Below are 25922 nucleotides of genomic sequence, written 5' to 3' on the forward strand. Positions count from 1 at the left end.
CTGAAATTCAAGCAGTCTGTTATAGGCAGAGCTTTCAGAAACAATCATTATAAAAGAATCTTCCAGGTTTGTGCGGGGCATGAAACAAAAACGAGCCCAGTGCAGGTAACGAGATGCGCACAAACCGGCTGTGAGCTCAGACCGCGGAGCAGAGTGGGGACGTCGCCCGTGGGAGCCGCCGACACCCCCGGTACCAAGAGCCTCTGCCGGCTCCTTGGGGTAACGCGCGGGGGGGTCTCAACGAGTTCAGTTTCCACAGCGATTTCAGTCCTCGCTCGGAAGCCCCCGCTGCCCAGACACACGCCCAGTTGCGCCAAACCCTGCCCGACGGGGCCCGAGACACGGCCCGTCCCCGCCCGGCCCAGCTCCGCCGGGACCACCCGCCCGCCCCGCGCCTCTCCCGGCACGAGCCCGCAGGCCCGGCGCCAGCCCCGCCCCGCCCCGCAGCCGTTACGGCTCGGTTTGAAAACTGCCGGTCGCTCCCAGCGCGGAACTACAGCCCCCAGAGTGCCCTTCGGCCTCGCGGCCGCCTGAGCATGCGCGGACACGCCAGCGTGCGCGACGTGCGGGGGTGGCCGCGCCGCTGCGTCAGGCGCACCCCGGTCTAGAGCGCTGCTGTGGTAGCGCCTGGGCGCCATGTTAGAAGGCCGGAGGGGAAGAGGAAAGTGAAGCGGCGGCGGCCGGGCCTAACGAACGGCTTTCTCCTCTCTCTAAGCCCTGACCCCAGCCCATACCATGGTCACGATTCCCGCTTCCTGGCGGGACAAGTGACCTGTCCGGAGGCGGCAGTGGTGGGGGAGGGCGAAGAAGAGGAGGAGGGAGAAGGGGACGACGCGGTGGTGGCGGCGGCGGCGGAGGAGGAGGAGGGGCCGGAGAGACGATGCCGTTGTAAGTTGGAAAGCTCGCGGAGTGTCTTAAAGGGCTGCGTTTTGCTCGCCCTCACTTAACGCTGTCCTCGTAGCGCCCCATGCTTCCTGCCTGCTTGGGCCCTTGCTCCGGGCTCTCTCCCTCCCCTGTCCCCCCCCTCGCCTCCGGACCTGGGCTCTTCCGGTGCCGCAGTGCGAGGGGCTGTGGATCCGCGGCTTTCCGCCCAGCCCGCCAGGAGCTGCTCGCTTGCTTTCTTGTCCCGTCTGTCCCTATGAGTCCCGAAGGAGATGCTGATGCGGCTTTTACGTTGTTGTTGTCGTTTTCTTCGCGATCTCATAGCGGCAAGCGTGAGGCTCCGGGCCGCCTCGGGGCGGATGTTTGCGGTGTCTTTTCGACCCGCTCTTGAGTCAGGCCATTCCAAGTGGCAAATATTTACCCTTTCACCCCGGCCGCCAAAGATGAAGCTCTTTATCTCTCAAGAGCCCCGACAGAGCCTCTCCCCCAGTCGCCGCGGGAGCGGACTTTTCTTGTTCCGGGGTCAGGACAGACACCGGCGTCGGTTCTAACAGGCGGCCGGGCCGAACCCGCTGTCCTTGCTCGACTCGCCGGGGCCTCGCGGCTGCCCCCGCAGGCAGCGCCCCCTGGCCGGCAGCAGCGGCCGCCGTGCTCCTGTTCCGCCCCTCGCCTTCCGCGGCCGGGGGCTTTCGCAGCCAAGACGTGGGCCTTACGCTTTGGACCTGCGACCCTGCTGGTAGCCATGAATAAAAGAGTGGGACGTAATTTTACCTCGTTTTCTTCGTCGGTTTCTTTCACTCCACCCCTGTTTTGTTGTTTTTGTGGTTTTTTTTTCCTTTTTTTCCTCTTGCTGACGTTTTGACTGGTCCAAACAACAAAACTTCCTGCTCTTCAGTTTCGTAGTCCATAGTGTTAGTGGTTTATTATCCTATATAAGTCGAGGGAACCAGCGATGGGTACGTGGTCAAGTGGTTTTAAGAAAAGGCACGTTTGTATGCTGGGTTCAGTTTTTTGTGTTGTTTGGTTTTTAATTTCTTTTTTCATTGAAGGAGAAATACAGCGAATTCGGGATCAAAGATTCGTTTCACAGCTATTATTTGGGATTATTCACTATTGTTTTAATGTATAAAATTTATGTGAAGAATAGCTGTGCTTGCCTGTTGTGCTTGTTTAAGTCAGTCTAAAATACTGTTAAGTTAGTTGTGGGGTAGATAAGACACACTTAACTGAAAGAGTTTATGGCAGAAAAACAGTGAGGGAATGCAGAAGGGAAAATGATCATGCCAGGTAGTCTCTAATGCTTGTGTAATGAGGCTCCAAGTTCTTAATAGGCAAATTTTGACCATGTTCATTATGGCGATGAAAAATTACCAGAAACCAACTTTAAAGTTGGTTAGGCTTTTTGGCCTTAGGAAAAAGGAGAGTGTTTATTTTGCCTGTATTCATTCTTGGTTTATTTTGTTGTGACAGCATACATTCCAAATGCTTAAAAACAATATTTTGAAGTTTAGGCAGCTTCAATTAATTGTAATAATACCAATCTTCAACTTCTACAAGGTTGGAATGACACAATAATTTTTCTTAACATCAGTGTTTATGATAATTGAACTTGAAACTCTGAAGTTATTTTTGTACTAATATATTGCTATTTTCAGTGTAAACATTCCTTGGCAACCTAACAAATAAAGGAGGTTCATTTTAGTTAGGAAAAGCAAAGCTCTCAGGTTCTGCATTTGTTTTGTCTATTTTATGTTTGGAATGATTGTGTTACTCAGTCAAGACTTCAAAGGGATCATTATAGTAGTAGTAAGTTGAAATGCTAGCAATGTTAATTCTTGCGTTTATGAAGTTAAACCTCTGACTTCAGAGGGGGGAAAAAAACAGCAAGCATAGGAAGTTCCTTTTCTGTATAATTCTTATAATTCAGTTGATGCTTTTTTGCTTTTGTATTATAATTTTGAATGAGAGTAGAACAATCACTGCCAGACTTTCAAGATGATAAACAGAACGCATTTGTTTTTTGTTGTTGTTTTTGGGTTTGTTTGAGTTGGGTTTTTTGTCCTAAGGTTTCAAGACATCCTTTAAACTTAATTTTTAGAGCAGTGTTTACAATTGACAGAGCTGATACCCCATACAACCAGAGAGTGCCATCACTCTTTACTTGAAAAGCATTAGTTCAGAGTTCTCAAGAGGTGTACAGCATTGCTGATACTGCAGTGTGTGCATATGTATGGTACACAACTATAGCAACTAACAAAGTAGTTATGTACATGGCACATCAGTTAGTAGTAAGAGAGCAGACTTGGGTACTGGTGATGTTTATAGTTGGCATTTGCAAATGCCTTTTCATATTTTAAAAAATACTAAATTTATTCTAGGAACTTAGGTGTGGTTTTGTCACAATTCTCAATGTCTTGTGTGAAGAGACAGCAGCTGCATGAGAAAACTTTGTAACTTTCAGTTGTTCAAAAAAGCTGCTTAGAAGCAAAAGTGAGTATTTCCCCTACTAGAAAAATACGTTTTAGTGAAATATTAGGTACAAAATTCTTGTTTCTGTGCATTTTTTGAAATCTAAGATGCTAGGGAGACATGGAGCTCACTGGGCTGTTCATATATTTGAGTTGGGGCTAGGTCTTACACAGAAAGGCTACTGACTTAGTAAAGCACCAGCTATCTTTATGTGAATTGACGATGTAGTCTTTTTATTGTAACCTGGGCCTTTCTGACCCTTCACATAGAGAAACAGCACAATCAGTCTGTTTCTTGTTAAGCTACTGATAGTATCACACATACAGCTTTTTTTCTGAATTTCTGCATCTGCTGAAGTTATTGCAAAAGGCAGTTTTGTTGTGTTGGTTTTTTTTAAACCAGAAGTGTAAAGAAAGTTCATTGAGTTGTGTATTTGAACACTTAAAAGTGCCTTAAGTGCTATAAACTTTTAACTATTGTTGGTATCTTCCATATTACAGTTTTGGTATGTCATTAATGATTTTTTTTCCCCAGTCTTTATGGTAGACAGCCAGGGCTGCTTCAGACATAGGCAAAGTAATTATTTTCTTGACTTTTAATTAGTGACTGTCAACTTGTATGGCAGAAGTACAAGACTATATTTAGAGTGCCTTGTACTGGTTTGGAGTGGATAAATACTATGTTTCTGAACAGAGAGAGTTCAGGTTTTCATAAATTGTGTTAAGGAAGGAATGAAATTATTCCTGATGTTGCAAAGCACACTACATACTTTAGAAGAACCAGTTGCTTTAATTTAAAGTGATAGCTTTATTAAGAATAAGTGAACGTAAAAATCCTTAGAATCGTGAAGGTTGGAAAAGACCTTCAAGATCATCAAGTCCAGCCATCTGCCCTACAACTCCTAACCACTAAACCATCTCCCAAAACACCACATCCACCTGTATCTTGAACCCCTCCAGGGATGGTGCCTCTACCACCTCCATGGGCAGCCTGTTCCAATGCCTCACCACTCTTTCTGTGAAGGAATTTTTCCTGATATCCAGTCTGAACCTCCCTTGGAGGTCTGAGTGATCCAGCATTTTTTTTCTACATGTTTCAGCTTTTGTTAAGGAAGGACAGCTGGATTGTTTTACCCATTTAAAGCAAGTGTGCCCCAGCAATTGATTTGAACAGACTTCATTAAGATGTCTAAAATTTTGTGTGAAGTGATGTCATTAAGCCAGAAATTTAATCTGAAATTGCCAAAGTCTGTCCTTGTTGGAGGAGACTTTAAAACAAGCAAGCAAAACTCCTCAAAACACTTTCTTTGAAATCTGGTACAGTGAAGCATGAGCATTGTGACCTTAGCTTCAACTGATTGACCAGGTAGTATGATCACCAATATTGCTTCAGAAATCTTTACATCAGTAAATAAGAGAGACTGATTTTTTCTGAGAAGGTCAGTAGAGGCAAATAAAGGAGAAGGGGTAGTCATTGAGATTCCTTAAGTCATGTTAATTTGTCTTGGTGTCTAAAGGTATGACTGACTGAGTCAAAGGGCTTGACTGAAGTTGGACCAGATGATCCTTGAGGTCCCTTCCAACCTGCCATTCTATGATTCTATGAAGTTAAAAGTTTGAAGTTAACATTCTGTGGGTAGTTGGCACTATTTTAAGACACTTAACCAGCCCACAGTTTCTCTTGCTTCACCAGTGCTGGCCTTGTTGTGCATGTCTGTCTGGACAAGCCTCGTCCTAAGATGAGGTTTAGGGTTATATGCAAAGAGTTACAACTTTTAGCAACAGCAAGGCTTGATGATCAGTAAGGGATTTTTGCATGCACTTGTGACACATTTTAAATTAGTTAGATCTGGAGTGGTTAAGATCTGTCTCAGGGTGGATCAGAGGTGAGTTTTAAACTTACATGGGATTCAAGCTGTTATAACTTGTTAAATATTATGGCTTCTGGTTATAAGGTTTCAGTTGTGTTGTCTTTTTTTCTCTGAAGCATCCCAAGTTTCAGGGTTATGATGTTTGGGTAATGCAATGATGGTTGCTGTGTTTTGTTTGTGATAAGCATAAAATCTTAACTCCAAGAACACAATAAAAATACAACCAATAGAACTGGAGAACACTAGGAGTGAAGAAAAAAGTGCATAGAATGAATAGAATAAATAGCATAGAATAAATGCTTTTTAGGTGGGGGTAGGAGGAGGGTTAAATACAGAGCATTCTTGAAAAAGAAGTTCTTGACAGGTTTCTAGTGTCTTCTGAGGATGGAGAAATGCTCAAGTGTTGTTAAAGTAAACAATTGTTGAGTACTTAAAATTTGTATCTAACTCTTAAGTTATGTATGGAGCACTATTATATAGGTACATCTTTTTTTTCTCTATTTTCAGTTTAGGTGGATGTGTGTTCAGGGTGTAACATGGTCTTTGAAAGATGCATTGGAAATTTCTTTCCTTATATCAGTCTTCCCCCCTCTACCTTAGAACAATGTGTAAACACTTCCATTTGAAGTCATTTAAATGTGCACAGCTCTAGAAACTGTAGAGCTTCTTAGAAACTTTATTTGCTTTCTGCCTTCCACATCTGCTCTGTTATAAAATGTTTTTAGCAGTGGCCATACTACCAGGGTTTGTTCTTTTTAATTTAGTAATTGCTGATAACAACATGAGAAGATGCTGCCTACCAGAACTTTGGCTTCTGAGCAAAAAGTTATTTAGCTGTACTGCTGTCAGCAGCACAGAATAGAACTTTGTGTTTGTATTTTTATATGGGAAAGAAGTATATGTCAGTTTCTGAGATTAGATTATTTCGTACTCAAATATGAACTATTGGATCAAGCCGCTTTTGAATTAAGCCACTGTAGCTATTACTCATTTTGAAGATGACTTAAGCTGTCAGTATATAACCTTCACAAATTCAGTTCAAACCAGACCACAGCATGTTACATTTACCTAATTTTTTGTAACTTTGTTTTATATTTGTGCTGTTGACAGGTACCTCATGTTCATAGCAGAGTGAGGGCAAGATCTTTGTGTGTATGTGGTTGACTAGAAACAAATAAAGCCCCAAACTGTGTCAGTTTTCCTTGTTGTTAACAAGTGTAAACTTTTTTTAAAACAGTAAACACTAAGCATGCTTTGAGTTGAGTGTCAAGACCTTGGCAAGGTCTGCCAGATCTGCCTGTGTTGTTGTCAAGATTGAGTAGCTGGAATGGGACTTCATGCTGCTGTTTAATATTCTTTGATTTTTGTTAATGCTTAACCACAATGACTAGCAGATTTTACATAGCACGACCACTCCACTCAAGGCCTTAGCTTCCCTGACCCTCTCAGGTAGAAGGTTAGTGTTGGTGCTTTCCTGTCCTTTCTCTTTGAATAAATTTTTTAGTTTAAAGTAAGGGATTCCAAAAGTGATACATCATGACATGTTGCAGGTAAAAACTGGAATGTCTGTATGTCTTTTCAACAGGGAATGTATTGGGCCAGAGTGTGATATTAATGAGTTTAGGAAAAAGTAAAAGATAAGTGCATGGAGAGTTGATGGTTAGTATTTTCTAGCTAAAGTGTAACATTTAAATGCAACATTGAAGTTGAAAAAATGACCACTTAATGTTATAGCTAAAAAACAGCTAGCAAATGCTTTATTTGAATATTCTTGGTTTTACGTAAAGTATGGAGTGGGGAGAGGGTATATGTTTACTTGTTTTATAGTAAATTTCATGGGTTGGTGTCATTTGAAAGAATGAACGTGAATTACCTAGCACTAGTTATTTATTTTATATTTAAATTTAACAAACTTCCTTGCCAAATACCCTCTTTTCTATTGTTTTACAAAGACTTTTTTTCTGTTATTTTTTGGTGTGCTACATAAACCTTAGAATAGACTTTAACTTCAGCAGGTGTCAACAGTTAAGCTTCAATTTAAGTGTTTTTTTAGCTGGGAATTACCTATATTCTCTTCAATATTAATATTCAATGTATGTTTCATTATATCTTCTGAAATATGTAGATCAGGTGATTGATTTTAATATGTTGTTTAAAGCTGTTGTTTTGGTGAACAGTTTCAAAACTTTTGTACCATATGACCATGCTCCCATGGACCTGAAGGGGTTGGAGATACGTTTGGTTTAAGACATGTCAATGTTGTGTTTTGTGAAACAGACCTTCACATTCCACTGCCAGGGTTATGCTGTAAACCAGATCAAGGAAGCAATCTGATGTTTGGTTGTTTTTTATGTGTTGTAATTTTGGGGGCAAGGTGAAGTATTTAAGTTATCAGATCTTAAATTGATGAAGCCTGGCCCTTACAAGCAGATGGAAGACAGAGGGCTCTGTCAGCATTCCTGAATTCAGGAGCATGCTTCACAGAATCTAGGTCTGAGTGACACTGAGCCATTTTTAAAATCTAGTAACAGCATCTACAAGGTTGTGTTTTGCCAGCCCTTTCAATCAAGTTAATATATATTGCATTTGAAACAGTTTCTAGTTACAGATTGTTGGAAATTACAGTCAGACCATCAGGAAATGACTACACAAAACTAAACTATTGATTGCTTTATATTACTGCTTTAAAAACCTTTGAAAATAAAATGCAAAAATCTTAAAAGGAAATTAAGTTTTTCAAATTAACAGTTGCCAAAAGGGTAGAAATTGCAGTTCAAATTTAACTGCTCTCTTTGTGGTAGAAGTGAAAATATTAAGAATACTCAAAGGTTATTTATGTGTTTGAGACCTTTTGTTTTCTGACTCCTTTTTTTAGTAGCAGCTGAGTGGCTGAAGGTACTATTTGACTTTACTAAATTTTTGCCTTTTTTAAAAAAGACAAATTGTTTTAGTAATGACAACAGGTGACAGAAATAGAATTGAAGTTGTGCTTTAGTTTTTCTCCACATAATATTTAGTTAGCCTGAAAAATTTTCTCAGTTTGTGTGATAGAAGTAGCGTATAATGTATAAACACAAAGCACTAATAAAAACAGCAATGTTACACTTGACAAGAATGGGACTTTCACATAAACTGTCAGCTCAAATTTTTTACATGGAGGGTTCTCTTCTTTGAAGATTGTATCTGAAAGTTGAAGGAGACCAAACTGATGATAAAGCTTTTCCTGTAGTAGGGTGAAAGAGTTCAGGGAAAAATATTGATGCATAATCTGAATTAAAAATAATAGTTATACAGGTTTTTAAGGCCAGGTTGGATGAGGTTATGTGTAACCTGGTCTAGTGGTAGGAGTCCCTGCTTATAGTAGGGGGGTTGGAAGTAGATGATCTTTAAGGTCCCTTCCAACCTTAACAATTCTATAATTCTATTAAAGAAAATGTTACTTCATACCTTTGAAAGGAGTAATCTTACATAATAAGAACGTAACTTAAATAATTCTGGTGTAACACTTGTACACAACCATTGCCTTAACTTTCAGGTAATATGTGCATTTATAGTGGGTAAGACTTGTAGTATAGCTGTTAATACAACAGTGATGTTTTTTGAAACACGTATTTTGGTGAGAGTTCATAATGTTTTTGTTGGTCTCTGTTAAGTAGCAAGTTGGCTTCAGAAAAGAAGCTTAAAAACAATTATCTGTCATTTAAAAAAAATCTTAAGTGGGGCAATAATAATAATAATTTAGAGGAAAGTTATATATCAATATAAAACTAGTATTTAGTGCTGCAAGTAACCCTTAGAGCTATTTAAATACAGGTTTAAGTAGTGTGGTTTTTTAACCCATGAAGTATATAGGGAGCAAGACTTAAGTGTTCTTAAAATTTGGCTGTCTTCAATGTTTAAATATGTAATTTATAACACTGAATATGTTGGGTTTTTTTTAATAGCTGCCTGTTGGTGCAGTATCAGTTTAAAAGAGTTTTAAGTATATGGTTATAGTAGCACGCAGTAATCACTGAATCCAAACACATGTTACACAGGAGCAAGTTTAGTTTTGAAATACATAAAATTACTAGCCTTAAAAGCTCAAATGGTTCTGAAAATAAGGCTGTTTTTTAAACATTTAAGTCACAAACAAATGTCCATTATGAAAAACTGCATTGCTGTTTTTCATTGAGGATGCTCACCTAGGAAATCTATTAGTTCTTGTAATATGGTGATAACTTTCCTTCTGTGTTTCTGCTGAAGTTCTTTTGTGTGGTCTCCTGTCCTTTCTTGCAATATTGAAATATAGGGGATTGATTTGAGAGTGTTATCCATGTGCTTGAGGTTTGGCTCCATAACTATTTGTGTATTTTGAAAAGTGCAGGACAAGGATGCTGGGAGGGCTTGTAACTGGGCTGTTTTCTAGTGAACTAGGTCCTTGCAGATCTAACCCATTGCCATGGGTTAGGTTTACTTTAAGCTTACTTTCCTATTTAGAGAAATATTTGTATGAAGTAAAATTTCATGTTAGGGAAACATGAGGGACGTGGAGAAGAGTACTGTGTGTTACTTGTGCTAGGCAAAGTCTGGCACAAGCCGCACCTCGCTAATGGGGTAAGGTTATACGTAATAGTGGCAGCATAGATTGAGCAGACATTGCTTGTCTAACCAACCTGTTGTGGTAACCAGCAGAGAAGTCAGTTTACAGCTACCGGTATGACCCTCACAGGCTCAAAATATACTAAAGCCTCCTTACTTATGTGAATACTTTGGGTGCATGAACTCGGCTGATGTAAAAGATCATGCCTCATAGCAGCTTGTAACCCTGCAGTCACCAACTGGAGAAAAATATTTCTTTTTTTGTCCTTAGTAACACAGATTTATCACACATTGACTTGGGATGTAAATGCTAACAGTAAGCTTAACTTTTTTGTTTCCTTGGCGTGTGTCTCTTGTCTGCTACTGTGACGATAATTTTTTTGTGTCAGTAACTTTATCTAATTGCCTTTATTAGTCCCATTACAACCCAGGGATCACAAACACAGCAACTACAGAAGCATTATGGCATTACCTCACCTATCAGTTTAGCTGCCCCCAAGGAGTTTGACAGCATGCTTACCCAGAAATTAATCGAAACCTTAAAACCTTATGGTGTATTTGAAGAGGAAGAGGAACTGCAACGCAGGTGAGTAAACACTCTGGCTCTGGTTTTCTTCTGTCTTGAGCTTCATGTTGTTGGCTACTGAATCCCAAGCATGTTTATGTTTTCAAATGTTTTCTTAAAAGCCTAGTGGAATATTAAGGTTGATTTTTCTTTCCTGAAGAGGAATATCTTGGAACACAGAGAAGAATTAAAATTACCCAAGGCTGGCTTGCATTTGTTTTCCCTTCGTAACTGTTTTGTTGTAGTGGCCCCTGTACTTCTTTTTTCCCTTTTTTGCTTTCTAGAGTTTTTTGCTGTCAGTGCTGCTTCTTTCTATTTTTAGGTGCATGTGTTTTATGAATTAAGGTTTTACTTTGAAAGAGAGTAGAATTCATTTACCTAAAATGTGTGTAGGGGTTGCATTTTCTCTGAGCTGAAAACCCTTGAACATCTTTAAAGGGGAGAAAACAGTGGCAATGTTGTAGGAGTGGCTTTATTTCAATGTATATATAAACAAGATCTGTAATTGGAGCAGCAGTATTACTTTATAAAGTTTTAAAAAATACTACTACTTTGGTCTAAGTTCATGACCTGTGATTCTGCTGTTTTATCAACAGGATTCTAATTTTGGGAAAATTAAATAACCTGGTAAAGGAATGGATACGGGAAATCAGTGAAAGCAAGGTATGGAATCATTTTACATGGAACTGCTTGTACTAAGATTGCTTTAGGAAGATCATTCCAAAAGATGTTCCCCATCTGAACAGGACAAATCTTAGATTTGGAGATCAAGTTTGAAAAACATATATCGTCTTTGTGTAGCTTCTTCTATTTACAGACAGTATCACCCCTCCAAAGTAGAAGTTTGTCAAAGAAAGTAACTGATAAATACTGGAAAAAGTCATGGTAGCTGTAATACTAATTTTCAATTGTTTCCTCTTCTCCCTGGGTAGAAATACAGCTTGACCTTTGTCAAAATACACATATATAGTACGATGTTAATGATATCTGTAGTTTGTTTGGCTTTGTGAACCAGTGCTAGATCTTAAAATGGTTTTCTTACAGCTTTATGATCTGTGGTCTGTTTCTTTAATGTAAGTATTGTAATGTTACTTTTGTAGACTCCAAGAATGATAGTAGTGTTTTTTGAGGTTATAGTCCCCTCCACCCCTGCACACACTGTTTCATGGAATCATGGACTTGTCAGAGCTGGAAGGGACCTCTAGAGATCATCTAGTCCAACTCCCATGCTAAAGCAGGGTTGCTTAGAGCATATTAGTCAGGACTGAATCCAGGTGGGACTGGTATATCTCCAGAGAAGGGGACTTCACAACCTCCCTGTGCAGCCTGTTCCAGTGCTTTGTCAGTCTCATAGTAAATAGTTCTTTTTCATATTTAAATGGAACTTCCTATGTTCCACTTTGTGCCAGTTGCCCCTTGTCCTCTCACTGTGAACTACAGAAAAGAGTCTGGCTCCATCCACCTTGCACCCACCCTTTAGATACTTGTAAACATAAATAAGGTCTCCCCTCAACCTTCTCTCCAGGCTAAAAGAGTTTCCCCTCTCTCAACCTCACCTCATAAGGGAGATGCTCCAGTCCCCCAGTTATCTTTGTTGCCCTCTGCTGGACTCTCTCTGGTAGCTCCCTATCTCTCTTGTACTGGGGAGCCCAGAACTGGATGCAGTATTCCAGATAATGGCCTCACCAGGGGAGAATGACCTCTCAACCTACAGGTCATGCTCTTCCTTATGCACCCCAGGATTCCATTGGCCTTCTTGACAGCAAGGGCACATGGCTGGCTCACTGATAATTTGCTGTCTCACAGGACTCCCAAATCCTTCTCTTTGAAACTACTTTCCAGCAGGTCCACCCCTGTACTGGTGCATAGGATTCCTCCCCAGCTGCAGGACCCTACACTTGCCCTTGTTGAACCTTGTTAGATTCTTCACTTTCCCAGCTCTCCAGCCTGGGCAAGTCACACTGGATGGCAGCACAGCCCTCTGGAGTGTCAGCCAACCCTCCCAGTTTTGTATCACTGGCGAACTTGCTGAGGATACACTTTGTCCCCTCGTCCAGGTCATTGATGAATATGTTGAAAAAGACCAGACTGAGTATTGACCCTTGGGTGACACTATTGGTTAGGGGCCTCCAACTCAACCCTGCTCCATTAATTATAACGCTCTGAGTTCTGTCACATAGCCAGCTCTCAGTCCACCTCACTGTCTACTCATCTAGCCCACACTCCCTCAGTTTCCTAATGAGGATGCTGTGGGAGACAGTGTCAAAATCCTTGCTAAAATCAAGGTAGATGACATCTACTGCTCTCCCCTCTTCATAGAAGGCTAGCAGACTGGTCAGGCATGATTTATTACCCTTGGTAAATCCGTGTTGACCACTCCCAATAACTTCTTGTTCTTCAACATGTTTGGAGATGACATCCAGAACAAGTTGCTCTATCACCTTCCCAGGGACAGAAGTGAGACTAACTGGCCTGTAGTTCCCTGGGACCTCCTCCTTTCTCTCTTTGAAAACTGGAGCGATATTTGCCTTCTTCCAGTCCTCAGGCACCTCTCCTGTTCTCCATGACCTTTCAAAGATGGTGGAGAGCAGCCCACCAATAATATCTGCCAGCTTTCTCAGCACTCAGGAGTGCATCCCATCAAGCCCTATGGACTTGGGGATGTCCAGTTTGACAAGTAGTCTCTAACCTGGTCCTCCTCCACTGAGGGAATCTTTCTGTTTCCAGACCTTTCCCTGTCCTTTCAGGGTCTGGGATTCATGAGGGACAGCTTTAGCAGTGAAGACTGAAGCGAAGAAGGCATTCAGTAACTCTCCCTTCTCTGTCTTAGGGTGCCCACCTCATTCACCAGTGGGCCTACATTTTCCCTAGTTTTCCTTTTTCTGTTGATATACTGAAGAAACTTCTTGTTATCTTTAACTGCAGTGGCCGAGTTCTGCTTGAGCCTTGACCCTTCTAATTTCCCCCCTGCGTAGCTTCACTACATCTTGGTATTGCTCATAAGTTGCCAGCCCGCTTTTTCAAAGGCTATAAACTTTCCTTTTGTTCCTGAGGTCCAGCCAAAACTCTTTATTTAGCCATGCTGGTGGTCTTCCCTGTCAGCTTATCTTTTGAGTCCTGGGTATGGCCTGTTCCTGTGCTTTTGAGTGTTCCTTGAAGTATGACCAGCCTTCCTGGGCTCCTTTGCCCTTCAGGACTGTCTCCCAAGGGACACTCAACCATGCTTTGAAGCAGGCCAAAGTCTGCTCTTTGAAAGTCCAAGGTGGCAGTTCTGCTGGCTCGCCCCCCCTTGCTTCTCCAATAATAGAGAACTTTCATTGTGTGATCCCTCTGTCCAAGATGACCTCCAACCCTTACATCCCTCACAAGACCTTCTCTGTTGACAAGCAGCAAGTCCAGCGGAGCACCTTCCCTAGTTGGCTCCCTCATCAGCTGTGTCAGGAAGTTGTCATCCACATACTCCTGGAATCTTCAGGACTGTTCCCTCTCTGCTGTGTTACATTTTCAGCAGACATTTGGGAAGTATTTTAAGGATTATACACTTGCAAAAATGTGAAGATGGAGATGGCTTTCTTAGGGGTAAAAACTAGTTTTAAGTTATTTTACTTTGAGTACATTTAGGATTGTATTTCTTCTGTACACTTCTCTTATAAAACAGGAATTCATATATAAACAAGATTATTAGGCTGACCCTATTTGTATATGTGTTGGTCCTTAAATAGAAAATGAAGTATTTGAACTGATGTAAGATTGAAAACTGTATCAATTGATCTAATATACATTACAAAATAACTAATTTTCAATTTGTTTCCATCTTTTGCTGTGTAACCGTTAACGTAGGTCTTCAGATTGTAACATTGCATCCTGTTATAAAAGGGTAACTGTGCCCACAGTACTGTGTGTTCAAGAGGGTTTTTTTAAGATATAAATCAAATAACTCTAGTAGGTGTACCTGAGCCATTTTGGCATAAAATAAATACCTCTTCCAAAACCAAACTTTGATTTAAAGAATGTAGTATGGGTGTCTCTGAAAATGTTTAAATAAACACTGATACTGTAAATAGTATTTTTCTGTTGGTCTAATTTGGAATCCATCATCAGTTTCTAAGTCAGTCTAAAATGCCTGAGTATTAAGCAAAATGTGCTTAATGTCCATAATATTTTAGAACTGTAACACCTGAAGTGTAAAACTGCTGGAACAATTATCAAGTTTGAGGCAGTAATTTGTAGTGTAGTTGAAATGTTGTTGTAAATAGTTCCCAAATTGCAAACAAAAGTCTGTCTTTTCTGTAAAACCTAAGATTATTATTTCAGTAGTAATTACACCTTAAACAGTAGAAATTTTGTAGAATGTCTGTTTTGTTTTAACATAAATTGTGTTGTTATAAATTAAGATAAAATAACCAATTTTATTTGTTCTGTTTAGAATCTTCCACAGTCTGTAATAGAAAATGTTGGAGGAAAAATTTTTACATTTGGATCCTATAGATTAGGAGTTCATACAAAAGGTAACATTTACTTTTTTATTATAAAAACTTCTGTTCGAGCTAATGACATCTGCTAATGTCATATTAAAGTAAAAAAAAAAAAACAACAACAAAACAAACTTGCTGTCTTTTGATGTGATTACGTTTTTTTGTCATCCATCTCCACTCTTCATTTTAAATAAAAGAAATATGTTCTTAAATTACGTTTTTGTCATAGATTGGGAAACAATAAAAATGCTGGAAGTTACATACAAAATAGAGAAAGTTGTGTACTTGGCTTCTCTGGGTTTGTTTTATAAAAGTTACCATAAAGGTTTCACAATGGAAGGAAGTATCCATTTATTCAATATGCTTTATTGCCCATGAACTTTTTTCATTTGGTTTGACTTAGTATTCCCAAAGAGAAGCCATTCTGTAGCAAGAGAAACTAGATTGTCCTGTTGGGTTTCAAAAAAATTTCTGGCTATTGCTGGCATTTAATGTGTGTGAAGTGTGAGTAACTTGTGCTAACAAACAATTTCAGGTGCTGATATTGATGCCCTGTGTGTTGCACCAAGACACGTTGAAAGAAGTGATTTTTTCACATCATTTTATGAAAAACTGAAACAACAAGAAGAAGTAAAAGATCTGAGGGTATGTGAACTGCCTGATAGAAGTGGCTGAACTGATGATGCTGAAAATTTAATAGTGAAAGATGATACATTAAATAAGTAAATATAACTTTACTCTTAATGCTTGCAGTGGATTTTTACCTAACCTGCAGTAAAGTTTATCACCATAGTTGAAATAAATTTGTTGAAAAAACTCTTCCAAGTTTTGTTTCTACTTAATAGAGATACTCATTTAAAATTCTGGCATTCATGTTAGTATTGCAGAATTTCTGCGTGCTCTTTAGCAGGCAGATGCAAATGTGTTAGCTTGAAAAGGATCAGGACCAAATTGTGTTTTTAATGACAGTTTTAGAGTTGTGTTTTTAATGACAGTTTTAGAGTACATTGATATGCTGCTGTTATAATTTCATGGTCACATAAACAATTACAGTGGTTGATATTAACTAAATCTATACTAGCAGTCAACTGTGCATTTGAAAATGGAAATTACATTTTTAGTGTGTCTAGTTATATGCTTGTGGAAGGATTTTTAGCATGTAGAGATGAATATTTCCCATGTAGGAATGGAAGACATGCTGGTATGCATGGCTTCTCTTATACCTAAATGACAAGCCTCTCTAGGTCAACTGGTGAGACCTTTAGAGTGTTGGCTGAGTAAATCTTCTCTGCTGCAGTTTGTTTTGTTTTTTTTTTAGTTAGATGAAGATAGTTGCTGGCGAGTCTTAAACTTAGTTTGGTTTAGTCTTGCTCCCATAAAATAAATGGAAGTCTCTTCGCAACTTGCTTCTACTCTGTGCATCTTTTTAGTAAAAGCAGATCTGCACTTAATTTAGTTCAGCTGCTTAGTTCAGAAAGGTGGTATTCCTAGCTGATTGCAGAGTAGACATCAAATACCCTAGTTTTGCTATGGATACTGTTTGTCAAAGTACCTTATTAATGCCCGCATTAAGAGAAGAGGCTTGAACTCTGGAGACTGGTAACTTGCAACTGGTTTAGGTGAAATCAGACTGCATAGTTACATATGGTGGAAGAAGGCATTGCTGACAAAGATGAGCTTGGAAACAGAAAAACATCTGTATAAATCGCATTTCACTGTAATTTTTTGGACCTCTTAGCTATTGCTTATAAATGTTCTTCTCTATACTGAAAATAAAATATAACCTTTTTTCCCCCCAGGCTGTTGAAGAAGCTTTTGTCCCAGTTATTAAACTTTGTTTTGATGGAATAGAGGTAAAAATCTGTTATTTTAGTAGAACATGGTTAAAACCAAGTTTTCATGATCTCAATAACTCGTACTATTCATTAATATGAATGCTGTTAAACTCTGCTAAAGTTCATGCCCAAGTGCTTGTCAACAGTTCTCAGTTGTGTAATATAAAGTGGGGCTTTAAGATTGAAACAAGTCCTTGATGTACCTAAAGCTGCATTTGTACTGTGTATTTTGCTGACCCGTAGAGTCCCAGTGTTGGAATTAAGACTTAACATTTATTAGAAATAATATTAATAAATCATATGGTTTCAATCACTTTTTTGGCTGCTAATGAGTAGCTGTCCAAACCTTAAACACAGGTTTGTTTCAATACCTTTATACTGTAGTAAGTTGTGTGCTTTTTGATCAGTTCTCAGAAAGGTAGTACTGAAGGCAAACTGGGGATCTCCTTTGTTCTGATCAATTTGGATGTGTGTAAACACATGACCAAACCCATGGTTTTGGTATCTGTAGCCTTACAGGTCAGGTGTCTTGGAAAGATGAACTTGGTTCATTTGATTTTTACTATTTTGGCAGAAGTTGCTGAGAAGAGTGGAACAATGCTTTCAAAAGATACTCTTGTTAGTCTTTCTCACACTGTTTTATAATCGACCTATCCTATTCTCTTGGTAACAAGACAAAAAAGTGAACTGTTTATATACACAGTTCTTCAGACTTGTAGCTGGTGTCAACCAGTAACTGTTGGGTACAAGAAAGGTACTTCACAGTGGTGAAAGAATTCCCATGCTAGTCTTCTGACACATAGCATGATGTGAAGAGCTGTAGTGTTGTACAGAAAACTAGAAAGTTCTTTGCTTCCTGAGTTGAATCTTGGCTTTGCAATTATAATGGTCGAAAATGAACCACTCCCTTTGCCCACATGCATCTGGCTTTACTTATTTGTGTTTTCACTGACGTTTGTGTCAGTTGACCCTTAGGCAGAGAGACATGTTTTCTCCAAATGCGAGAGATGTGCAGAGAAATATTATATGCAGTAAGCTAGCCTATGACTTTGCATCTGTATTAGCAATTCTATTGCTGTTCATATACAGTTGCATATTAGCAGTGCTTTTCTAGAGGATTTGTTTTCCGTTTATTTAGCTTAGGTACTAATTCTAAATAGAAACTTCCCATAAGCATCCTATGGTTAGTCTGGTTTTTATATGTTGTGGTTTTTTTCAATCACTTACATTCAAGCCAGTGTTGTCTCTCCTTTTTTAAAAATGAACTTCAATATACAAGCCTAAGTACAGAAGAAAAGAATTTTCTGCTATAAAAGCAGTAGTGTCTTTCTCTGGTATAATGATTTATGTTGGGTTCTGATGGCTTGTGGTTATGACTGAGACTTAGCCCATGTTCTGATGGATCATGAGAGTTCTGTAGTCTTGAACACTACCTTTATAATGAGCACTCTTTCTATTTACAGGTAGTGTTAGACCACAACTTCTGCATCCATCGCTTTTAAACTGAAACACTTCTCCAAAGAAGTGATTCCAAAAGTATTCAGTGCAGTTCTGATTCTGAAGTCTTTAATAGCTGGTCTTCACAACATTTGTAATACAAGTAGAAGTTTACATGAAGTCACAAGTACTGCTTTTCAGTGCAAAAAAAGTTCAAAATTAACTTCTAAAGCAAATTTTAAGCACCTACAAAAAGTTAATAATTTTAAGATATCTTCAGCTTCATTTTATCTGAAAATTCAGTGATAACTTTGAGAATGTCTAGGTTAAAACCAGGTCATGCTTTCATGGCTTGTTCTGGCAGCAGAATTTTGTATTCTGGGACTAGAAGTCGTGTTTGTCCCCAAATTATTTTTATTTACATTGAGAGTCATAATAGTTTTTATTTGTGTGCTGTTTCTGTGTTGATCTTAATGTGTATTTTATCCTCTTGGAAAAGAGCCATGATATAGATGAAGCAAATGAAAGTGTTTATTTTAATATCTGTGAAGGGTGTTAGTATGTACTGTTTAGAGAGATTCTTTGTATTAAAAAGACTTACTGTTCTTATTAGGTAATATAATGAAAAAGGATTACAAAAGTAATCCTAGAAAAGAAGGAACACTTTACTAATATTTTATCTCTTTTCTTTTTAAGATTGATATTTTGTTTGCAAGATTAGCACTGCAAACTATTCCTGAGGACTTAGACCTACGAGATGATAGCCTACTTAAAAATTTAGACATTAGATGCATACGAAGTCTTAATGGTATGTATATACAATTTTGCATATAAAGTTCTCATCTAATTTTTTAATAAGTATCCTAAACAGTAGTTTGTTTGTGGACTTGAGGGTATATATAAAAAAATCTATCTGGAAATGAAGTAATGGTCGGGTTTATATCCTTGAAGTGAAGAGTTGTTTCTAGTTGGCCAGATTTTTAATAAGTATTTTATTTGGGTAGTAAATTATGCTCTCTAGAAATCAGTGGGATTTGCAAGACTTGTGGGGAGCACTAATTCTATAAGAAAAAGTAAAAATTTTCTAATATGTATGTGTGTTAATATGCATAAACATGCACAAAATTGCTTTAGTGATAAATTAGGAATATCAAATACTGTCAGTTGAGGTCAGATCCTTAGTAGCTTACCAACTTGTGTAGACCTTAACTTTTCTATAATTCTGCAGCTTATATTGTTACTTGTGTACAGGATGTTGGGGGCTTCAGCCTGTATGCAAATTGGTGGGGGGAAGAGGAGCATGTGATATATTGCCAACTGCTGTTATGAGCTGAAAACTTGATAATTTGAGTACCACAGCAACATGCACTATTTTGTGAAATTGATATTTATGCTGTCTCTAGAATTCATACTTGCTTCTCCCTTCCTTTAAAAGGAACTCCTAGTCTTAGATAATTCTGTTTTCTTGCAACCAGCTCTATGTAGCCATTTAGTAACTATGAACAACTACTTATTCCTGACTTAAGAAAACAGTTAATGTTGTAAACTGTAATGCTATTCTTAAGCCTGAAAATATCCCATCAAAGCAATGATACAACTCATATGTCTAAACTATTCTTTTTATCCTTTTCTCATAAAGCCTATGACTTCTAGGTTTTGTGTAGTTCCATGAAGACTCATGCTTTTTTCAATTTGTCTGCATGTTCTGTGATAACACTGCATGTAGTTCCATAACAGCAGAACTTAAAATTAATTATTTTTCTTAAACAGCTTGTACAGTTTGTTAATATCAGAAAATCTGGTAGCAATCCAAAGCCATGGCTATGGGTGCATGAATTGTCTTAGTGATTGCTGCTGTAAAACAGTAAAAAAGAAAAAAAAATCAAAATATGTTAAATTTTCTAATTCAAAACAAAGGTGATCAAAATACAAAATGAGTTTCCAGCATGCTAATCTAAAAAGTTTGTTATCTTTGAAGGTGAGGGGAGCTAAGTCAGCAAAAAACTTTGCAGGCAGCAAGTGTAATGGATTCTTTATTTTGGCAGGTTGCCGAGTAACCGATGAAATTCTGCATCTAGTACCAAACATTGACAACTTCAGGTTAACACTGAGAGCTATCAAACTGTGGGCAAAACGTAAGCAGTTTTATTCCAAAATTTGTGAAATTTTCTTGAACTCATATGGTTACTGATAACTCCCTTTTGTCTCTTCTCAATCCACAGGCCACAACATCTATTCCAATATACTAGGTTTCCTTGGTGGTGTATCCTGGGCCATGCTAGTAGCAAGAACTTGCCAGCTTTATCCAAATGCAATAGCATCAACTCTTGTACATAAATTTTTCTTGGTATTTTCTAAATGGTATGTTTTTTTTAAAAAAAATTTAGATTACACTAAAATAAAATTACTTGTAGACACTAAATTTTAGTCCTGTTTTTATGGTATCACTTTCAGCTGTTACCAGATTAAGATGGTAGCTAAAAGAATTCTTCTTGCTGCCAGAAAGTTGTTAGCTTGAGGTTTTCAGTAAGTCATCCAACGTGTTCTTAAAGTATCCAAAACATCAAGTTTTTAATTAAAATTTTTTAAGTATTTGTCATAACTCAACATTGCTCTTCAGATAAAATACTTCCATAGTGCAAAATAAGAGTAGACACCTCAAAATTTGGAGTCTTCTAACATTCAGATAGTGGGTTGATGGGAAAAGGGATTATGTCAGTATCTGCTTCAGGCACATGGCTTAAATAAATTTCAGGAAAATCGGTGGCAAAAGTGTGGGTTTTAATATTGACAGTGTGGAGAGGGAGGTGTTTTGGTATTATGTGTGGCTTCTTCCTGAGCTAGTTACCTCAGAAGGATGGTTTGAATAACTCTTTTAGAGTAATGGGAACATTCCAAGTAAATTTAGAGTGAATGGGAGAAAAGTGTATGTTTCAGATTACAAATGAATGCTCTCTTTTTTGAAAGTGTCTGGATACCTATAGTCTTCATGAGACATGGACATATTTTAAGAATCAGTGTACCAAGTTGTTGCTTTATTTCAAGTATAATGTCTTTCCTTCTTCATGGGAAGGTGATTTGCACAGTTTCATTTGCACAGTAAGGTAGTACAGGAAGCAGGTTGAAAGCTTTGTTTAATGTAGAAGAGTTCAGTTTAGTTATATAGACCAGGGTTCATAAAGGTCCAAGACTATAAAAAAATTAATAGTTTTGATGCCATGGAGAAGCTAATTAGAGCTGTATTGGAATACAGCTTATTTAAGCAACCCCAGATAGAACAGCTTAGTGTTGAGGAAATGATGCTATATCTTGAGAGAGCAGTTAAAAAGAATGGCATTCAAAAGTATTGTTTGTTGATCATACGTGATTATATCCAATAGTCTTATTCAGTGCTACAATCTTTTTGAACAGGGAATGGCCAAATCCAGTGCTATTGAAACAGCCAGAAGAATGCAATCTTAATTTGCCTGTATGGGACCCAAGGGTTAGTGTACTATTTTTTCCCCTATAAGTCACACTGTACAATAAATTCAGCTGCTTAAAGAATCGTAGGTAAACTTCATCTTTTGGTATTTATATCTCCTTTATAAGTAAACTTGTTCTCCTGAGTGTGGAACAAAGTTAATTTTGTAAACTGCCTGAAGCACACTTGCTAAACAATGTACTTTTGACTTCCAACTTTTTACAATAAGACATCTTAATAAATACTCAGTGTAATTATGTATATTAAAGCAATGCATTTTTTAAAAACTACTTCTCTTAAAACCGTTTGCTTCTGACTTAAAGCCTGTTGCTTTTGCAAGTATGTTGAATTACCTTCAGTGCACCAATCACAGCTTGATAAGTTTGGTTCCAATAGTTGTAGTAATGTCTCTTTTCATCTTGGACCAAAGAAGATAGTAATTTGAAGTTTTGTATGTTTTTTGTTGAATTTTATTTCTGTCCTTATAGCACTTACATTAAGGACATCGAACATCAATGTCCTTCAGGCAGACAAATCAGCTTGTAGCAGATGCACAGCTCACGTTCTGAGTTTTCAGTAGGGCATAGGGTGAATGTATTCCATGCTGTTTTGTCAGTTTTTGGTTAGGGTTTAACTAGTCTTTTTGGTGATTAGTGTAAGTGCCAGAGGTCAAGTTGTATGCTCTGTTGTACTTGAGATCTGTGTTTCTGGTTGACAGAAGTCCACGTTTAAGTAATGTAAGACAGTTGAAAAAGTATTCTTGAGTCTTGCTGTTATTCCTGGCCTAAAGAGTTTGAGGTCGGTGTGTGATGAGAACTGTCCATGTTGTAGTAGCTAAACAAATGGGGGGAAGTTAACGACAGGGTTTAATCTTTAATTTACCATCTACAAGATTGCTACCCCAATGCTATTTAAAATGTGTTTTTGTGTGTGTGTTTTGTCCCTTCCTTCTCGTTTCCCTGTGTGCTGTTTAATAAAAGATATGTTAATGCAAGTGATGCTTCTGTCAGGTTGCCTGGAGCCTGTCGTCTTATGCTGGCTCGTTATTTTCAGTAGTGTCACAAAAATAAAGGATAAAATATTTTTCACAAGACCTGAAGGCATTCTTTCTTCTGAAGGTGCTCACATGGTGATAAGGTATCCTTGTTTTGACATGATCACAAGCTAATTTCTATTAAAGAGAGAAATTTTCTGTTCAGTTGGCATTTCTGGACTTAGAAATGCCTGCAACTTGATCTTGATGTGCTGACAGGTTACAGCCCTCCCACATCACTGTAGTTCCAAAAAATGTCCTTTGTGAAAGCATTATCCTTGTTTTCTGAACTTTCTCTGAACTATTGGTAGATTTACTTGGTCTGCAAACTAAGATCTCTTAGAACTTAAGACTCTGTTGTAGTAAAGGGAAAAATCCAAATTTGTTAACTCATGTGTATACTTGAAGAAAACTGATTGGCTGTTGTTATATATAGGTAAACCCCAGTGATAGGTACCATCTTATGCCTATAATTACACCAGCATACCCACAGCAGAACTCTACCTACAATGTGTCCGTTTCCACACGGATGGTCATGGTTGAGGAATTTAAACAAGGTAAGTATTATCTTATGCTCTCTATATGAATGTGTTCAGAAAGATTTAAAATAGTTCCATAGTGGGTATGCTTTGTGAGAGGGAAGGTGGGGAAGATGTTAAATAGTTTCTTGACATGAGACTCTTCCAATGAGGTAGAACTTGGTCTGTTTTCTTTATGTGGCTTAAAGTTCCAAATTCAGTACAGACTTCTGCAGATCTGTCCTTCACTCTTGGAAACTGAGGATAATTAATTAGAATACCTTGTATTGTGAAAAGAAGAGCTAATGGTACAATATCTTTTTTGTTGTTGTTGTTTTAATGGCTTTAGATTGTGTCCTGCCTCATGGAAGATTAGTGTAGTAATCCCACTTGATGGCCGTTTCTAGGCCTAATAGAAGACTCTATACTTGCTCAGAGATGAGTCCTCTAGATTTATCCCAGTAATCTACTTGGATAATTATAATAGATAAGAAAATATTGTCAAAGTAAGGAGTAGACTTGATGTAGAGAGCAGCTACCAGTAACGCTCTCAGGCAAAGCAGTATCTTACTTTCTCACTGTTTCTTTGCCTTGTACAATTCCTTGAACGAAAAATGATTCAAGTACTGTAATGGGAAAAAAAAAACAGTTGTTTTTGGACTGAGTAGGTACTATGGCATACAGAAAAGATTAAATTGAGCTGTGTTACACTGCAAAGCAAAAAATGTGAAATTATCAGTCTGATCAATTAACATAACTTTCTAAACCTATTTGATGTTCTTTTTACTAATATGATTTTTATAACAAATGACCACTTAAGGTATGACTGGATATAATACTTGTTGCTGAATTTGAATTTGAAGGGGGGAAATAATTTGTAGTAAACTTTGCTAAGATAATAAGCTGGTTTTACTCTGACTTACTAAACTGTTTTTTAAAAAAAAAGTTTAAATGTTTTTTTATAATTTAGGTCTTGCTATCACAGATGAAATTTTGCTGAGTAAGGCAGAGTGGTCCAAACTTTTTGAAGCTCCAAACTTCTTTCAAAAGTACAAGTATGTATTTTATGGCATGGCAGAATATTTTAAGTTTTACCAGTTAAAATATCTAATGGTGCTCTGTAGCATAGGATCTTAAATATACATTTGCCTTCCAAAGTGTTTTTTTGGAACTTTTTCCTATACAGAGGGTGAGTGCATGTGCTACTGTCCTTTCAGAAAATGAATAATTTCCTCAGGTATACTTTGTTGTCTTTAGTGTGTATTTCAAAGACCTCTTAGTTCCTGGCCAGGTATTTAGAATGTCACCAGTTAACTATACAATAGGTATGCTGCCAATAAAATTGAAGACATATCAGCTGGCTTAACTAACAGTAATGTTTTTTAGTGGTGTCAGTAAGCATTCTAAAAATGAGTCTTGCCTCCCAGGAAACAAGATATTAAAAGAACTAATTCTGAACGTCAATATTTAAGATGAATACATACTTGAAACTGTGTGTTTTATTCTGTCAATATAGTCAACAGTTCACTCTGATAATAAAAGATACTTTTGCACTTGTGTTGACTGTCAGATGTACTAGTTATTATCAGATTTTTAATTTTTTTTTTCATTAAAGCTTAAAGCTTTTGGCTCTTCATTAATACTCTTTCACACCTAGCTTTTCTAATTTTGTAATGTCTCTAGGGGAAATACTGAAGTTCACACTTTACAATTTTAGGGTTTCTAGTATTATGCTTGTGGGGCAGAAGCTTGTTAAATGTGTATGGACTTTCTGAAAGTTGTATATTTATAATAAATACGGATTATTAAAATACGGACTACATCTTCTTTGCCCTCAGTTGAAATTGGAGACCCATTTTTCTTGAATCAAGATCAAATATATTTTACACTTGTTTCTGTGTTGGGTGGTTGGTTGGTAATGTATGAATCTAAACAAAATTGAAATATACAGTTCCCCCATTAAAAGAGACTGATGACCCTCATAATGTGTCTGTGTTTTGTTTCTGTACCTTTTGCATGATAAAAGCTTTAAAACGTTTGGATGGCTTTTATGTTGTACCTTGGAGATTAAGTTTGAAAACACTTAAGAGCACTGTAGAGTTATTTTCTGAATTTAAAAATGGGCTGCAGACAAATCAGTTTCTGCACAAGAGGTTTTCCTTTCCCCAGTATGTTTTTTTTTAATTATTATTTGTTCCTTTCCAAACTAGGAAAAATGGGGAAATATTGAATGTCATATGAGATAATACTAATTTTAATATATTTTTTGTGTATCAGCTTTAGCCATCTTATCAGTTTTAGCAATAAAAACTTAATTTGTCAACATATATTTAGGTTTTTTTATGTTTTACATAAAAGGTCGTTGCCTTAATTTTTTTTCTTCTAACTGTGGAATGGTATTATGGAGCCTACTTTAAATTACCTAGGATTTTCTTGTGTTTTGTCATAATAAGTTAATTTAAAGCTTTGGTTAGTAACCTTTACAAAATAGATTATTATATGCAGTCTCTTGGTCAAATGGCCATCTTGAAGGCTAGATGTTTTGGAATTTGTCCCCTCTTTATGCTTTCCTTCTGTTTAAATTATAGGTGCCTTGACTTGTTCCTGCTGAAATTCAAAGCAGTGTGTAGTGCTCTGCTAGCTAGGAGACCATTTTATCCTTGCTCTGGGATTTACTTTGAAAAATATTTCTTCCCTGAAAGTGTATCTTTCTGTATCATTCTCAGTGGCAATTAGTTGCTAAACATCTATGTTAAATGTAAACACTTCTGACTTGTTAGCTGTGTTTAAAATA

General features: G+C 37.8%; 1 protein-coding gene across 7 annotated transcripts in view; it reads left to right on the forward strand.

The window, feature by feature from the left end:
* Nucleotides 1–590: 590 nt before the first annotated feature.
* PAPOLA (poly(A) polymerase alpha) overlaps nt 591–25922 on the forward strand; it is a 51620-nt gene continuing 26288 nt past the window's right edge. For 5 of the 7 annotated variants that reach the window (XM_051622449.1, XM_051622451.1, XM_051622450.1 and 2 more), the window contains exons 1-12: nt 591–888; nt 10218–10388; nt 10964–11030; nt 14794–14875; nt 15378–15487; nt 16642–16695; nt 18811–18922; nt 20160–20249; nt 20337–20475; nt 21526–21598; nt 23047–23167; nt 24099–24183. In XM_051622449.1, coding sequence (XP_051478409.1) covers nt 881–888; nt 10218–10388; nt 10964–11030; nt 14794–14875; nt 15378–15487; nt 16642–16695; nt 18811–18922; nt 20160–20249; nt 20337–20475; nt 21526–21598; nt 23047–23167; nt 24099–24183 — 1112 coding nt within the window. In that variant the 5' untranslated portion in view covers nt 591–880. The remainder of the gene's footprint in view (nt 889–10217; nt 10389–10963; nt 11031–14793; nt 14876–15377; nt 15488–16641; nt 16696–18810; nt 18923–20159; nt 20250–20336; nt 20476–21525; nt 21599–23046; nt 23168–24098; nt 24184–25922) is intronic. The other 2 variants (XM_051622454.1, XM_051622453.1) reach the window with 2 other exon arrangements.

The sequence above is a fragment of the Apus apus genome, chromosome 5 (assembly GCF_020740795.1).
Source record: "Apus apus isolate bApuApu2 chromosome 5, bApuApu2.pri.cur, whole genome shotgun sequence".
NCBI lineage: Eukaryota > Metazoa > Chordata > Aves > Apodiformes > Apodidae > Apus > Apus apus.